Here is an 18254-nt window from a genome sequence, read left to right as displayed (position 1 = left end):
AAGGGAAACGCTGATAAGATTTCTACAAGATTTAATAGTTCCCAGAATCACAGATTATTTCAGGTAAAATATCTACATACAAAAAGCATATGCGACATTTTTTTAAAGAATACTACAAATGCAATCTTTCAATATCAACAACCCTACTAAATCTACCTAAAAATCCATAAAAGTGAATATGTTCCTACAGTCAGAATGGAAATTTACTGCAGTTTAAAGAAAAGCAGTTTGAAAGGATACTAAGAAGATGGCATGATAGTGTAGCAGTGAAGCTTAGAGAAAACCATCTAGTTGTAATGATATTTGAATGTTCTGTGTCAAAATGAGAAGAAAAATTCAGTATGGAGAAATACTTTCTAATACTTAAAGATGGAAAGGGAGTGAACTTACACCATTCTATTGCGCAACTGTGAAACTCATTTACATGGGGTTCAGAGAATGTTCAAAGATGACTCATGTTATATAATTTATTAACATACAGCAAATATCATTCTCCCTCACACACTGCCAACAAATGATAATGATGCTTCTTTTTATAGGAAGTAAATGAAATCTTCTATATTCAACTGTTTAACACTGGCTATTTAAAAATAAACCATATAGTATTATTTCATTGACTCCAGTAGTCAAAACTACATTGACTGCTGTCCTATCCAGTAAAAATGCTATAAAAAAAGAGACAGTAATTGTTTTTCATATCAGGGCCTCTACTTAAATAACTATCCCAAATCACAAGGTGGTCTGAAATGTTTTTAATTAATCATGTCAAACTTTGGGGTTTATTAAGGTCTCTAATGAGCAAAGAGGTAAAATTTTTGAATTTCTAGTCAGAAAAGTGATTCATCTTTCCTTGAATATTCTCAAACCTATTTAAATTTTCCTACACCTTCATCATCTTCTAATTTACATTATAATTATTTATATGTAAGTCTCATCTGACTATAGAAGCTGGATTCAATTCTTTGGTTTCTTATATTTTTCTTCTGGAAAAATTTCACCAACAGAAATTATGTCAAGTTAAAATCAGAAATTTTCACCTGGAAAGAGTCTTATATATCCTCCAGTATTGGGGTCACTGCAACTTTTATGAGGAAAAAGCTACTTTTAGATACTGAAAGCAATGTGATGAGGGAAAATGTCAGGGTTGACTGAATCTAAGTTTTTAAATGGGGAGAGGCTCAGGGATAAGTGGTACCAGAGGGTGCCAATTCAATTCAACAAATATTTATGAAGTGTTTATTCCACCAAATCTTAATCTGATGTCTCTCAGTGGCTTGGGAATTGGTCCTGGTTCTCCAAGAGCACGTTTGGGGAGCACAAGTTCTACCATACGACCTATACACAGGAAGGATACAGTCCCTTCAACAAAAAGAATCTGCTTGCCAAGGATCAACCTCTTTAATTACCAAGAGAATGATTACCAGTAGGCTGTCCACTTGATGGATTCTTAGGCCATGGCAACCCCAAAAACAAGAAAAAATAGGTAATATCCCTCCACCCCTCTGACAGGAAAAATGGCAGGGGAGGGGAAAGAAAGAGTTAAGAGTTTATAAATTGTCTAAAAACGCTGACTGAGCTCCTCAACAGGGTAGGTTCTTGACTAATGACTGGTAAGCAGACATACTAAAGAAACTGAAATGCATCAATCTTGGCATGCTTAGTGTAAATAAAATCTTCAGACAGAAGAAAGTTGCAGCTAAGAGAAGGATGGTTCATAGATTCGCTTTGGAGAGAGTGGAGTTATAGCTTTATTCTATGTCTAAAGGCAATAAGGAATGCTGGGCATTGGAACATTTTCCTATTTCAGTAATCATATTAAATATCTGCAAAAAGCTCAGCATGGCAACAAATTACAGCTTATGTACCAATGTACTGTTGTTATGTATTGTTGAGGAGGATGAAGAGTTACAGAAATACTACAAAGAGCACAAGACCCTCCAAATAAAAGTAACATACTTTTGATAGTGATTTCAACATAAAGTGGGAATAGGCGTGGTTGGCAAAAAATAAAAAACAAATCCTAGTTTAAGGGCTGAGGTCAAACCCTTGCAAACTTATCCAGACAGATAAGCGAGCCACTTCTGGTCATCCTTAAATAAATGAAAAAGTAATGCCGATGATTAGGACATCTTTGACAAAAAACTGAAGACCACAGGGGCATGGGCTGTGTTTTCCTCACTGTTGCACACTGCAATGCACAGTATATAGAAGAGAAAAATGAATTTGAAGAGTAAATAGCCAGCTAAGAAGTGGGTATTTGAGATGGGATTGAAACCACTTGGATTTGGACCACAGCTGAAAACACAGAGATAACAATCCCTGGGTAGAGACGGACTGCAAGACATCCAGGCCTTCACAGGAGGCAAGGTCCAAGAAAGCATTCAGTAGTAAAACCTGCAGCCTCAAATATCTACAGACAAATGATGAAGGTTTGGGCAACAAATAGTAGAAAACAGCAGGAAATGGTAGAGATCTTAGGTGCAAGGAGGCAATTTTGACCTCACAGGGATCACTAAGACCTGAAGACAGGAAACCCATCGCTGAACCACTGTTTTGAAAGTGCATGCTTATTTAAAAAAAACAAAAACAAAAAAACAGGATAGGGAAAAGGTGATAGAGTTAGGTAGCACTGTATAGCTGTACAAAAACAAAGTATAAATCATGCAAGGAAATTCAGGAACCAAAGGAGAGGGAAATCATGACCAAGAGTATTTGGATCATAATGGTCCATGATGGGAAAAATGGAAGTGAAATTGACACTAGAATATATTATCACCTGGACAGAAAGAGGCAAGAGATGAGTTTAGGGCACAGATCACAAGCCTGGCAGAGAGACATGACAGAGTGAGAAGAAGGAACTTCAGTTATATCCAGTCATCTGCTGAGGATCTCTCTTCCAAAAACTGAAGAGCTAATCACTTCTTGACTTGTCTTAGTGATAATTTCATCCTTCAAAAGGTGGAGGAAGTAACAGGAGGAAATCTGATTCTGGGTCTGACTCTCACAACAAGCAACAAAGTGGTAGCCACGGAAAAGATGGGAACCTTGGGGGAAGGGGCAGAAGTAACCACTACTGCATGAAATCTGCTACATACGACAGGAAACCCTGGCAAAGTCTGACATTCACCCTAAAACTTGTGAAAGCAGAGTTCAAATGGTTCAAAGGAAAAGTAAATAGGATCCTACAGTCTAAAATGCTGTAGGGCAGGGGCAGCTAGGTAGCGCAGTGGATTGAGCACCGGCCCTGGATTCAGGAGGACCCGAGTTCAAATCCGGCCTCAGACACATAACACTTACTAGCTGTGTGACCCTGGGCAAGTTACTTAACCCCATTGCCTAGCAAAAATAAATAAATAAATAAATAAATAAATACATGAATGAATAAATAATAAATAAATAAATGAAATGCTATAGGGTGAAAGAGATGCTCAAGAATGAAATTCTTTGGGGGTTTTTTTTTTGGTTTGGTTTTTTTTGGGGGGGGGGGGGGGGCCCGGCAATCAGGGTTAAAGTGACTTGCGCAGAGTCACATAGCTAGTGAGTTTCAAGTGTCTGAGGCTGGATTTGAACTCAGGTCCTCCTAACTCCAGAGTCGGTGCTCTATCCACTGGGCCACCTAACTGCTCCAAGAATGAAATTCTTAAGGGAAACAAGTCCACGGAGGTGGTCACAGTGAATTTATCTGAAGACGTTGCTGTGCCTATACCACCAACCAACTACTATATATAAAAAAGGTGTGTACCAAAGATGGATGGCGCGAGGCCAGGCCAGGTAATAGAGAATGAATACAAGAGCACGGCACACTGGAGAAAGGGGGCTTTTTTTTTTGGTGTTTAAAGCTATACATTCCTCTTGCCTGAATGAGCACTTTTGAATGTCCTTTGCTGGACCACCATTCACGTCATGCACTCTACCCACAGATATTCCACAAGGCCTTCTCCTCTTTCCTGGCGATCTCATCTGCTCCCATGGGTTCAACCATCATCTCAAGCACCTGTCTACCAATCTGCATCACTGCCTGGATGTCCCAACAGCAGCTCACACTCAGTATGTCCAAATCATCTTTCTCCTTAAGCCTAGCCTCCTTCATGCCTCCCTGTTTCTACCAGGGACACCAGCCCCACAGATAACTCACTGCTTTACAACCACCTTCCTGGATACAATCAGTTGCACATCTTGTCAATTCTACTGCTACCACATTTCTTAAATTCTTCCCCTTCGGACCCTGGATACGGCCACTGACCATTTGACGCCCTCATCATCACTCACCTGGACCACTTTAAGAGCTCATCCCCTGACTGATATTTCTGCTCACTGAAAAATTTCACTGCATGCCCATGTCAAATCATCTTTTAAAAAACGCAGATCCTACCTCACCCCACAACTGCAACACACTTCAGAAAAATCAGTCTCCTTCAAGGCCCAGCTCAACCTTCCAGATCGCCTCAGGCAGTGGTTTCTCTCTCCTCAAAAGATCTTTCCTTCATCTAATCAGAGAACATTTTGCACCCCCCACAAAACTTTAATTTTGTCTGTGGAGTGCAGCGGTGCTGGCACTAGTGGACAGATAAAAAACCCACCACACAGGATGCACAAGGGATCTACCCAGGGGCATGGAGGCAGCTCATGATACAAAGAGTCCAGTGCATCCATGAAACTGCTTCCAAAGTACTTCTGCCTAGCAACTCCATGAAGTTGCTGTCTTCCTCCTGTACACGTGAGGAGACTGAGGGTTATGTCGCACTCGTGGTCACACAACTAATAAAGACAATAGCTGGGACTCAATCTCAGGTCTCCACTCTTCAAGTCCAGGGCTTTATTTACTACACACAGCCAGCAAGGTCCAGGGCTTCCTTCACCTCAGATTTAGAATGGGAAACCAACTAAATTTAAGGGATTTTTTTTTCTTGCCTTATTCACAATTAACCAAACTACAATAAAATTCTATCCTTTCACATTCCTACCACAGTAGTATTAATTAATTACATTTTCCCATGAGCCCAAATAAAGGAAGACAACATATGGGTCTCTGCCCAGTTACTATTTATTAAAAAGCAGATAAAGCAATTATAAAATACATTAAATATGATTTACATTGGTCAACGTTTACTAGTACTAAAACGATCATAATAGCCAATGATAAGTGCTGAAAAGTATAGCTGTAAAAGACTAATAATTGAGGGCACTTCAAATGTCCAGCTGGCCAAAGATAGCTGGTTTTGATTTTATGCCTGTCAAATAAAACTCAATATCCACCCCCCCAAAAGATATAAAACCTTTCTTGCTAACCCAATCCATAAATCCTGCTACCTTCTAATAAAAGGAAAACTTTTTATAAATATTAAATTATGAATTTTAATGTAGAGCAGGTGACATTCAAAAACGGCCCTTAGAAAAACAAAATTTGGAGGCAAGCAAAACCAAAATATTTTCAACAATATTTCAAATTTTTTTTTTTGAGTAGGGAGGGGAGATAAAAAGTTCAGACACGTCCAAGGCACGACACTACAAACACTTCACAAAAAACTGCTGTTTTGGCAGGAACAGTATACAACCATTTCAGTCATCCGAGAACTGGATTCCACAAACACAAGGCTACTCAATTACTTCTATGACTAATAGAGCTTTCAATCAAAGAGGAGAAAAATGCCAACCACAAGTTTTAGCCCAAAGACAGTCTCACAAAACACCAGTTCTGCTCTGTCATTTGAAGTGCCTTTTTCTTAAAGCAAACAAACACATGCACCCTGCCCCACCCCTCAAAGAGGAAGCTTGGATTTAGGTTACTGCAGAATATTGCATTTTATACTTCTACCAGGGGCTTCAAACCTTGACCCCGATACTCCTCTCTGCTAAACCTTTCCCACCAAACTTCTCGGAAGAACAACCTACCCTTACTATTTGAACCCCCACAATCTGGGGGCTGACTCCAGCAGTTAATGCTCTAATAAAATTGTTGTTTGCAAGGTCATACACCACCGACCAATGGCTTTTTCCTCCCTTATTCCATTATCACTAGGGAACCTCAAAAGACAGCTTCTACCAGGAATCCCCCACTCACGGTGAGGAGGGGTTTCTGGTCCAAGTGCTGCACTAACTCACTGGCAAAGGCCCAAGCAGCAACAAGACTGTTTGCTCACAGCAATCTAAAGTGCCTTTAGGCAGGGCACCACCAGCTGCTGCCGAATGGCCAGTCCCGCTCATAAATCTTCAATGGCTCCCCAACGCAAGCCTAATCAAATAGGAATCCCTGAGCCCTTCATATCTTCTATTGTTCCCCTACTCATATTTCAGAGACCAGTCAAATACACCTCACACTTACTTCCCTATGTCCATGTTTTTGCCCACACCCTTCCTCCTGCCTTAGTATCACCACCAGAAGAAATTCTCCCTGTTCTTCAAGGCTCAACTGCTTCAGTCAGAAGCGACACCCCTTTCCCTTTGCACTTCTTAGACGACACCCTTTTCATCAGCAGTACAGAACAGGTGTCTGTTATCTCTGTCTGTCTTTACCTGTCTTACTACAATATACGCTAAACTGGGGGCAGGGACTGTGCTAATGCCTAGCTGGAAGGCCTTGTCCCCCACCCCCAGGGCCTTGTTCAATGAGTATTTGTTGAAAGACCACATAAAAAATGGTCCTGATCACAGAAGTGATCATCTCCCTCTGTCCCCACTGCCCTGCAGCATCCCTTTTTCTCATGTCTGTCTTCTCAGGCTCTTCCTGTACACAAGCCCTCCTCCCTCTCCTTGTGGATCCAGGCAAGGTCTCTCTTATCTCTTGACTCCAACCTCTTCTCTCTATTCATACATAGATCACGGCTTGCGCATCTTGGCTCAGGCCTGCATCATCTCTTGCCTCAATAACTACAGAATCCTTCTAACTGGTCTTCTGGCTGCATTAGGTTTCTCCTCACTCCAGTCTATTCTCCACACAAGTGCCAAAACCAGATTTTCCTCTCATTCAATATCCTCCAGGGGTTCCCTATTGTCTCCAGGATTAAACAGATACCCTTCTATGGAGCATTTTTCAGCTTCTGACAGTCTGGCCCCAAGGACATTATTCCATCATGATCCAGCCAAACTGGCATTTCTTCTGTTCCTCACCTACAGCCCTTCACTTCTACCTGATGCTTTGGTATGGATCATCCCTATGGAATGCACTTCCTTCCTCATGTCTACCATGTACAGCTCTCTTCCATGTGAAGCTGTGCCCTCCCCTGCACCCCTGCATTCTGTGTATGCTCAGATACATATTTGTCATCTCTGGCGTTAGGATGGCAGCTCCTTCAGAGGAAGGAATGAGCATTTCTTTCTTTCTTTGTCTCCTTGTACTCATCTGACGGCTGGCTCTCTGAGACCCTCTCCTGATCCTCGATGGTCACTAACCAGTAAGCTCTGTCCTCAATTCTCTTCTCCACTCAGCCCTCTCAGTAATCTCAACCACTCCCACAGTTTCCATTAAAATCTCTATTCTGATGAATCCTCAATCTGACCGAAGCCCCAATGTCTTCCCTGAGCTCTCCTCTCACATTTCCAATCGTGCACTAGATATTAATGGCTGGATGTTCCACCAGCCCCGCAAACTGAACATGTCCCCAGTGGAATTCATCCCCTCTTCCCCTAAACTTAACCTGTCAGTCCACCCAACCTTCCTAATTATGTGGATGTACCATTTTCCTAATAACCTAGCCTCAAAAATCTCTCTCCACATCCAATCTATTGTCCAGTCCTACCAATCAACTGCCAAACTAAATCAAGTCCTCACTGTTCTGTCATCTAGATTATTAAACCAGCCTCCAAACTGGTCTCAGGGTGGACTGGAAAGAATAGCGGATATAGGCTCAAATCTTGGCTATGTCCACACTGAGTGTGTGACAAACGGTGAGTCTCTTGACCTCTCCAGATTTTGGCTCCCTAATCTGTAAAATGAAGGGTGGGGGAAGAGGCAGTATGGGGAACGGGAGTAGAAAATCTTTCTGGTCCCTCCCAGCATTAAATCTAACATGCAACAGTTCTTTGACTCCAATTTTCACCCCCATCCGTCACAAAATGGCTAAAATAATCTTTCCAATACACATATGTGAACAGTTCACTCCCTGCTCCGAAGCCTTCACTCGCTTCCTACTGCCTACAACAATGGTTCCCAATGGTTCTGGCATAAGAGCCCTTATGACCTGTATATCTGTATATATCCAGCCTGTGTCCATCCCCTAAACTTTAGTCCCCTGTCACCAAGTGCCTATAGGACACTTCAAATGGCTACAATGTCCCAGAGACTTCTCAAACTCCCAGCTGAGCTCACCATCTTCCCCCCATCACCCTCCTCCCCCACTCCCAACTTCCCTCTTTCTGCAGATCTCACCATCCTTCCCACCTCTCAGGTCCCTCCCTTCTCAATCTAACAGCTCAGACCCTCCTTACGTAGCCTAGCTTCTAGATGGGTCTTTCTGATTCAAGCCTCTCCCATTTCAGTCAATTCCAGACAAAGGAATTTTCCTCATCAGCAGATCTGACCACGTCACTCCAGGTACTCAATCAAACTCTAGTGTCTTCCTAAAAAAAATCTTTTTAAAGAATTCAGACTCTTCACACTACCTGTGTGACCTTAGGAAAATCCCTTAACCTCTGGGTTTTTCCTTCTATTTCCTCACCAGTTGGAAGTTTCCTTTTCAGGTATCCAATGAATGACTCCTCCCCCACCTCTCCCCACCCTACACACACAGCACAAGATTTATTCTCCCCTTCAAGTACGCTACTTTCACTCAAATTCAATTATCTATCCTATCACCTCTGGCTTCTGTGAATCATGCAGGCTACTCCCAGGTCTGAAATGCAGGACACCTCCTCCTCCCAACAACTTTACCTTCTCTTTCAAGGAAAAGCTCAGCTACTACCCATTAGTGGAAAATGATCTCTGCCTTCTTAAATTTTCCTAGAATACTTTGGATCTCTATTCTCTATTTCTGATGTGTAAACAGGAATCCTATTTACTGGGGCCTACGCTGCAGCCTCCCTTCGGACCAGCCTCCCAGAGAGCAGAGGTATTGTCACTATATACAAACACATGCCTCCTTGGCACCCAGCACAGAATCTTGTGCCTAAAAGTAGAGAGGAATAAACACCCTTTGAATTAAGGAAGGATGACATCGTCTCAAGAGACAGGGTCAACAGAGAGCTGTTTTCAATAGGAATTAAAATTTTATCCCTAAAATATGTATTTGCAATGAAAACTGCCCTCGTATTAATCAGATGCCAGTGTTATCAATATCTTTAAATAGTGGTCTGTCACATAAGGTTTTTACAGAAATGAACCACTTTCAGATTTGTAGGCTAGAAAAAAAGGTGACAAATAATTTTAAAAGAAGTCTGGAAGTTAGAGCAACACATCTACAATATCACTGAGAAAGAATAAATCATCTGTTTGGAGGAAAACTGCCTCTTCTCTGCTGAACCTCCATTAGTAATAGCACTAGTATCAATCTAACTAACTCTTTAAAAAAACTATGTCCCTGACAATCCGAACTGATTTAATATTAAAATTATTATTCTGACATCTTATATAAGGTGTTCATTACTTCATTATACAACAAAGCTAACAAGATCAAATCAGAGATCTAAATGGTCTGGCCTAACAGAAGCTCTGGTTTACAGGAATTTAGAATATATGTAAAATCTTCTGGATATTAGCCAACAATTTTCTTGTGAAATGATGAAGCAGCAAACAATTGTTTTCATGAGGAAAATGCTAAGTACCATAATTTTTTTCTCACATAAAAATGTTGTTTTTGCTTGGGGTGGAAGGATAGGAGATGGACCAGAATGATCATGTATAGGATTGAATGTGGTTGAAGGAATTGGATTGTTTCCCCTAGAAGAAGAGAAAACCTAGAGATGGTTATCCACAAATACTGAAAGACCGTGATGTGGAAGAGTTAAATTAAGATTTGTTCCTCTTGGCTCCAAATGGCAGAACAAGAAATAATCAGTTAAAACTGAAGAGAGGCAAATGTGGCTACATGTTAAACAAGAGCGTGGTCCAAAAAAGAAACGGCAGCCTCAGAAGTCTTGGTGTCCCCCAACTGGACACCATCAAGTGAAGGCTTGAAATGATGGAAAGGGGATTTCCGGTGAGGCACAGGTGGACTAGGTGGATTCTGAAGTTCCTTCTGGAAAAGATCCTATGAGTAAGAGTCACACAGTGAAAATTCTAACTTCAATGCAGGTGGGGTGGGCATATTTCAAAAATATATGACAACAACAAATAGGGGCCTACATATCCTAAGGATTCACCTCTAAGGTCAATAATAATAACAACAATAAATCAGCAAACAAATAAATGAACTTATGCATTAAGATTTGAAAAAGGCTTTTTGATCCTTACAATAAACCCTAAAAGATATTATTATCCCCATTTTACAAATGAGGAAGTTGAGGCTGGACAGACTAGTGTCATGTTGCTATTAAGTATCCAAGGAGAGATTCAAGCTCATGTCATCCTGATTGAAGTCTGTCGCTCTGTTCACTACACCCCATTATGGCTAAAAAGAGCTATTTACATGAGGAATACTCTAAAGTAAATTCTTATTCTCCTTGCATATTTCTAGTAAAGACAATGTATTTGTAAATAAATCTATGCATTTGATACAATATATACCTGAATGTTCACAATATGAATTCAGAGTGGCTTGAAAACATGTTCAACTTCAAAGTATAAGAAAAATGCTTCTCTTCTTTTAGAAAACAAAGAACACAAGAAAAGGAGAGGCTTTTCATTCATTTGCTTCAATTCAAACAGCTACAGACCAAGAACAGAACACAGAACTCCAAATTCTGCTTTGTACTTAATAACATAATGTGATTTCATTGCTCATCATTGTAAGTCTGTCTAGGACACTCCTAAGAGGCAATGTATCAAATTTCCCAACAAAGAAGACAATTTATTACAGACTAGAAGTCTATTACTTCAAGGAGAAGAAAGATAATGCATACATGTAGCATACATAACCAAATCAACAATTTGATCTCCTGTCAGAAAGCTGAACCAGGATTTTTCTTTGTTTTAACAAAACTTAAAAATCAGGGTGTCTTATCAGACAACAGCTTACTGTGCATGCTGAAGGATGCCAGGAAATAAGGTCTGACTTGTAGGTAGTCAAATGTCAATCTTGCCATTAATACATCCTTTCTACTTACGTAACACTACTAAACTTAGGTGGCCCATGTCAGATCACGACTTCTCTATACTTTATCTTCTATGAAATGGGGACAAAGACTCTGAGAAAAGGGCTTGCATGAAAATGTTTGAATTTCAGAGGAAACAACTTATTCATTAGAATAAGATCTACATAGGTTAATACAGTATCATGTTTAATAAGCTCATTAATAGTCATAGTAACATCTACCCAATCATTTCTCATATTCTTTTTCTTAAAACTGTTCATTTAGAAAGATTTTAAGACTACAGTTAGTTTTTTTAAAAAATTCACCAAGATTAAATGGCCAATTTGACTGCAAGAGTTTCAGCATTTTAGTAGGAGTATCAGAATTAAACAGATGTTAATCTGGGTGAAGAGCATTAAGTAGGTACGAACAATGGAAAGAATCAGGCCTTTGGTGATCACTAGAGGGAAGAAACAAGTGGTTATCAAGGGACAAAAGCCCAAGATTTGACTAGAAAAGCAACCTCAGATTCGCATACACACATAACAGAGAAGAGCACTGAGCTCCAAGTCATGGGGTTGGCATCCCAGCTATCATGGGTTTGCCACTGCATGACTTCAGTTAAATTAAAAGCAAATTTCTCTTTCTGTTCCTCAATTCCCTTATAAAATGAAGGCACTGACCACAGTCAACCTTTCAAGCTCTACGATCCCCGATCTTATTAATAATTTCTATCATGGATTGAGGGAAAAAATGTGACATTGTGACAATTCTTACAGAAAGATGAAATACTCTCTACAGAGTCTGGTAGTTTGCCCCAAATACAATACGCTGAGGGCACAGAGCTCAAATGGAACCTCAAAACAGAAGAAAATGGAGAACAAATGGAATGACATGGAAAAAATAACAGAGGAGGTATCCAATAATTCTTATGGGGAAACAGGGAGAAGAACTGGGGATAACAGTTACTGGCTCCAATACTTACTGTTTATACTCTATGTAATGGTGAAGTAAAGAAAGTATGGTAGAACAAAGTACTCCTTTTCCAGATCAATGACTGGGGGAGAATTCATAACCAAACAAGGGACAGAGGAGATCACAAAAGACAAAACAGACAATTTTAAGCTTTTGCATGAACAAAATAATGTACATAGAATAAGGAAAGAAACATTCAATGGGAGTATAGGAGACAGAATCTCTGCATCAAATATCTCTGATGAAAGTTATTCAAGACATAGAAGGAACTGACACAAATACACAGTTATTCTCCATTAGGCAAAGTATGAATAGGAGCCAAGATTGCAAACCATCCATAACCATATGAAAAACACTCCACATCACTAATAATAAAAGAAATGAGTGATGAGCTAACTAAGGAGAGGGAGAATGCATACAGGAGGTGACGAACGCAGCAGAGCACTCAAGAAGGATGAGAACTAAGAAAAGACCAGAAGACCTGGAAATCAAGGCATCACTGGTAACTCTGGCAAGAACAATTTCAATTGAGTGAAGATGTCAGAAACCAGACTGCGAAGAGTTGGGGAATGAGAGATGTGAAAGCACTGAGTATTAAGAGCCTTTTCTAGGAGTACGGATGAGAGAGGGAGGAGAGATATATACAATGACATATTTCAAGAACAGTGGAGTCTAGTGAAGGTTTTCTAAAGATGGGGATAGTTGGGCGTGTTTGAAGGCAATAAAGGAGGAACCAGTGGACAAGGAGAAGCTAAAGAGTGGGGATGCAATCCTCATTGAGGATCCAATCAGCTGAAGAATCCAGGAGGAGATGGGATCAAGGGCACATGTTGGGAGGCTAGCCTCAACAAGGAAAAGGGACAGAGGAAATTAATGGTCAACAGCTTCAATTTTTCCAGGAAAGTAAGGGGCAAATTCCTCACCTACAGTGGACAGCACGGGGTAGTGGGGCAGGGAAAAGGTTGAGAAGAGAAGAGAAGGTCTGGAATATCAAGTACAACCATTTATTTCTGCAAAAGCACTGAACCTGTCTTTTTGCAATTGTTTAAAAAAAAAAACTATTCTAGAATTTAGCCTAAAGATAACTGTGAAAGGATATTGTCTGTTTATACCACACTATCCCTGACAGTTATAATATAAATCTGATTAAGAAAAATAAATAATCATCTTATTATTTGGAATGGGGAAACAGGCACATACTGTATGTGCAATGGAGCCTGGTATTTGATAGTGAGTCTAAGATCCAAAAGGAAATAAATATGTCTACATTTATTTATGACGTACTTATTTGTTTTTTTTGTTTTATGTGTTAGAATATCTGTTTAAAGAAATGGGGAGAAGTGAGGAAAAAGTCATACACCCTTACTATGGTCATGTAAAACTCGGTCCATATGCAACAAAGTAGAGGAGTCAGGCTGAATTCTCAAAGACATGAAGCCAAAACAAATGTTCAGATTTATTAAAAAGAATCTGTCTGTATCAAAAGGTTCCCAATTACAAAATACCTTGGTACTATGAATACTAGCTTGGAAATAGCCCCTTCTCTATAATTAGATGACTCCTACTTGCTAGGCTACAAACACTGCCTTTAGATTGTCAAGATTACTAAAACACACAAACATATAAACAACCTATGACTATAGTTTCTTCAATCACGTAAATATATCAATTTCAGAATGATTCAATAGACATTATTTGATGCGTATTAAAGAGAAAAAGTATTACCTCCATAGAGATTCGTCTATGTATCCGGTTTCTGAGACAAACACCTGTGGGAGACTGGACTTCATCCGATGAAGTCCCTGAAGCTTGGTCACTTTCACCATCTGATCCCATTTTTAAATTTTCATGAACGATATCTGAGCCATAAAAAAAAAGCACATTATTTTCCTCAGAGGATGGATTAAACACCTCATGAAGCATGTTTTCCATTATTATAAGTCAAATTATAATTTAATTTTAGCCAAATTGCAAAAATTATGCAATGTTTATTAAATGTTTCATTTAAATTCTAAGAACTAAGTCTATTATTACAGGTACTTCATTAACTGGACACTAAAACAACATCTTTTCTCAAAGTAATTCTAGTTAACAGCTCAGTATTCTGAAGTCCAAAATGCAGGTGGTAAAGGATCATTTCTAGAGTACTCTTTTCATATCTGAGAAAATTTATTATGTATGTTTAAAAAGTAATGAACATCTTATCTCAACACACAGAAAATAAAATTAGAAAAAAAAATTATACACCTCCTCCAACCCTTATATTAATTATCTTCTGATTTATCTGTCAAAAGCTGAAACAAGAAATGAATTCTCAACCAGCCTAAATTAGCATAAATTCAATCCTGACTAAATCAAGGCACTGAAGTAAACCATTCTGCTACTCTTGTTCTGTTCAATGGCCAACCTGTTGGTGTGCTCTGTACCCGCTGACCCTACTTCTCTTTCACCTGTTCCCCACCACTGGGCTTTTCACCCCAACTGCTGTCCTTAAGGTCACTGCCGCACTCCCTGACAAAGCTCCATGGGGCTTTCTCAGTCCTCCTCAAGCCCGACACTTGGCTGCATTTAGCACTGCTGACCACCCACACTCCCTTGAAACTCTTCTGTTTCTCTGAATGATTTTTTCATTCCTTGAACTGACTTCCTGAACCATAACTATGCATGCCACGAAGTTCTACCCTCTGCCCTCTTTCCACTTCATAAGTTCATTCTGCACTCAACTGCTTGAGGAGCTCACCTACTCTGACACGAACTATCATCTGAATACAAGGATTATCACATTTCCAGCCCAGTCTCTTCAACATATAGTCCTATATTTCCAAAAGTTTTGTTTATATTTAAATTTTTAAAAGTTAGCTCTGAATAATGCTAATTTACTAAGCTGACATTTCTAATTCTTTACAAAAGAAGTTATGAGTGACATATTAAACACCCCAAATGTTTTAGGAATTAACTGTTTCACAAGCTTTGCCCCCAAAAGAAGATGAAAATACGCTTTGGTTGTTTCTGTCTCATGATAGTGGTCATCGGGTTGGATTTTACAGATCACTGCTCAGAAAAAAATAAAGTAGGAATATACATGTTAATGACCCAACAATGAATATTTATTAATACCACTTCAGAAGTACATAGCTCAAGAAAAAAATTATATAGACATTTAGTTTTCTAAAGTTACAATGATCCAATGTTGAAGAATCCAAAGCAAATGTAATAATTCATAACTTTGGGACCACTGAAGAAATGAGAAAATTGTAACTCTTTGGAAAAGGTCTATTTACTGAAGTCAGCTACATTAATAACCATAAAAATAAACTTTTTAAAAACAATGTTTAAAAAGCAAATGTGTGTTTTGAGTGTGTATATCTATTCAGATGTGTGCATATAAATCAATAAACATTTAAAATGCTTGTGGAAGGTCATTGCTCTCCCTTCTATTACCACCTGCCTCAATCACTGTCATAATCTCCTAATAGGCAATCTTATATCTACTCAATCTCCCTTCAAATCCATCTCTTACAGCATTGCCAGACTTCTACTTTCTTATACACAGATCTGGCCATGGTATAACACTGCTTTGCTCAAAAATAATCCACAGCTCCCCATTACCCAGTCACTACACCTTGTGTTCTACTCAAGTATCTCCACAGTCTGATGCCAGCCTATTTTCAAGCTTCATACAACCTTTCAAGTACTCTATGTTCTAGTCAAATTCGATCTTGAATATTCATTTAACTTTTCTATTTTGACACCTTTGCTCCCTCTGCCTGCTGTACCTACAATGCATGCCTTTCTCTCCCCATCTTCATTTAATTCTTATCCATCCTTTAGAAGCCAAATGAAGATTTCCCAGGCATTCCCTAGTCATGAACAACTCTTCTGACTTGGCAACTCCGAGAGTATTCCGTCGACATTCCCCTAAAGCTCTTAGCACCCGCTGCAGTCCTCTGTATATGTGTCTCATTCCTCTAACAGTCAGTAAACCACATTAGGGCAGGAACCCCACCTAATCTAAACTTTTTATCTCTTCTGGGACCTACTATGCTTTTCTACACTAGAGATACTTCACATAGGCTTGCTGTCTTGTTCTCAATATGTAAATTTAATTATAAGTGAAGGAATCTGGGGGCAGCTAGGTGGCACAGTGGATAGAGCACCAGCCCCTGAAGTCAGGAGAACCTGAGTTCAAATCTGGCCTCAGACCAAATACCTGTCACTTACTAGCTGTGTGATGCTGGGCAAGTCACTTAACCCCAATTGCCTTAAAAAAAAAAATAAAATAAGTGAAGGAATTTATTCAGGAAGCAATGTCATATAATCAATAAATATAAAATGAATTTTTAAACAATGTAGTTGTTCTTCTAATTTGCACGTGTAAATTAAAAATCACATGGAATGGTGATGATAAACCATGTTTGTCTTTTCTTTGATTTCTCCCCATTTTTCACATCAATGAAGTTTTTCATAAAAAGTTTTGCTCTAAAATTGTCCAACCAAACATCTTTTAATTTTTATATTAGCTAACAGAACTATATTACATTTAGCAATATAATTCCATTTCTTCTTCTCCTAGAAAAAAATTTTTTTCCCTAGAAAATATGAATACAAGTCTAAGGCAAGTTAATAAGACATTTTATGCAGTTGAAAAACTTTAAATCAGTGAAAGCCTCATTAAGATGATCATTTCAGCATCTTGGAATTGTTCAATATATATCTTGTTTTAAAAAAAAAAAATAGAAGCCTAAACTAACATAGTGGATAGAGATCCAGTCCCTGAAGCCAAGTAAATGGGGGTTCAAGTTCTACCACTAAGACAGAAAGCTGTGACCCTAGGCAAGATCCCTGCCCCTCTTAGTGAGGGCACCAGACAATTCTCCAAGATAGTAAGCTGGAGAAGAGTGGGAGAGCTGCATCCTGACCAGGAAACTCCTACAACAATGAAATCACTGGTCTAGCAAAAAAAAAAACAAAAACAAAAACAAAAAAACACAAAACAAAACAATTTCTATAAAGAGCAAAAAAAAAAAAAATCAACATCTAACAATAGAAATTGCAACCTGACATTAAACACTTCTCAAAACTAAGTATTATAGATTGACCAGCTGACAGGCGGCTTGAATTGCCACGTTTTCTAAACCAGAAGACCAAACATCTAACCTTAAAACAAATTTATCCAATTATTCCTTAAAATTATGCTGATAAGAATAAAGAAGTCCAGATTTTTTACAGACTTCTAACCACCCTTTTCTTAGTTAGATTTGTTTATATTTAGAGCTAAGAGATAGATTAAACTACACAAAAGAATTCGATGCAGAAATTGGTTTTGTTAGCCAGAAAACAAAGTGGCCTATGGCCAAGTTCAATAGACTATTTAATAATTAGAAAAATCAGTTTTTGTCCCTAAAGATTATTCATAAATACCAAGATAATGGTTAAAAAGCTAAATTATACACAATGTACTATATTATAAATTGAATATGTATGTGCCATATAAAAGTATGATCAGAAAACTGAGTCTGAGCTTTTTAGAAATCTTTCAAACTTTCAATAACAACCAGTAGGCCTTTATTTTCTGATCATCAATATTCAAGTACTTCCAGTGTTTTGTAACTAGCCCACGTTCCAAAATGTGTGAAACTGATTTTGTTAACTAACACCATGAATTATAACTTTACTCAAAACTTAAATGAGACACCCATTCCTTCTTCTAGTTGTTCCTATGATTATCTTAATACCAGTAATGAATTTCCAAAGCTTACTTTGAACTCAGGAATCACATATTCAATGTGAACAATTAAAATTTATTATTAAGGAATGAAACCATTCCACATATCTATAGTTTCCAAATAACTAATTTTAGCCTTTTAAATGGACACAACTTTTAAAATTACAAACCATTTAGCAGAAATCTTTCTAAGATGTGTTTTCCCACTCCCCTGCCTTCCGTATGTCTTCCACTAATGTTCTCTAGTGTCTCACTGCAGACTATGGGGCCACCATAACTATGCCCTCAGCACACAAGTTCTGCTAAGTCATATGGAACTGAAAAATCAGCCAAGATGGGTTCAGAGATGAACTCTGTGTTTGTCATATCTGAGGACTGCCAAGCTGAAATC

The 18254-nt window shown here is 38.8% G+C and overlaps 1 protein-coding gene across 1 annotated transcript in view; it reads right to left on the bottom strand.

The window, feature by feature from the left end:
* CDK17 (cyclin dependent kinase 17) overlaps positions 1–18254 on the bottom strand; it is a 147618-nt gene that overhangs the window by 45413 nt on the left and 83951 nt on the right. The window contains exon 4 of the mRNA XM_027855787.1: positions 13864–13997. Within this exon, the coding sequence (XP_027711588.1) occupies positions 13864–13997 (134 nt within the window). The remainder of the gene's footprint in view (positions 1–13863; positions 13998–18254) is intronic.

Source organism: Vombatus ursinus, unplaced genomic scaffold (genome assembly GCF_900497805.2).
Source record: "Vombatus ursinus unplaced genomic scaffold, bare-nosed wombat genome assembly UNPS02011334.1, whole genome shotgun sequence".
Lineage (NCBI taxonomy): Eukaryota > Metazoa > Chordata > Mammalia > Diprotodontia > Vombatidae > Vombatus > Vombatus ursinus.
The sequence above is the reverse complement of the archived record's forward strand: the minus strand, read 5'-3'. Positions and strand labels throughout refer to the sequence as shown.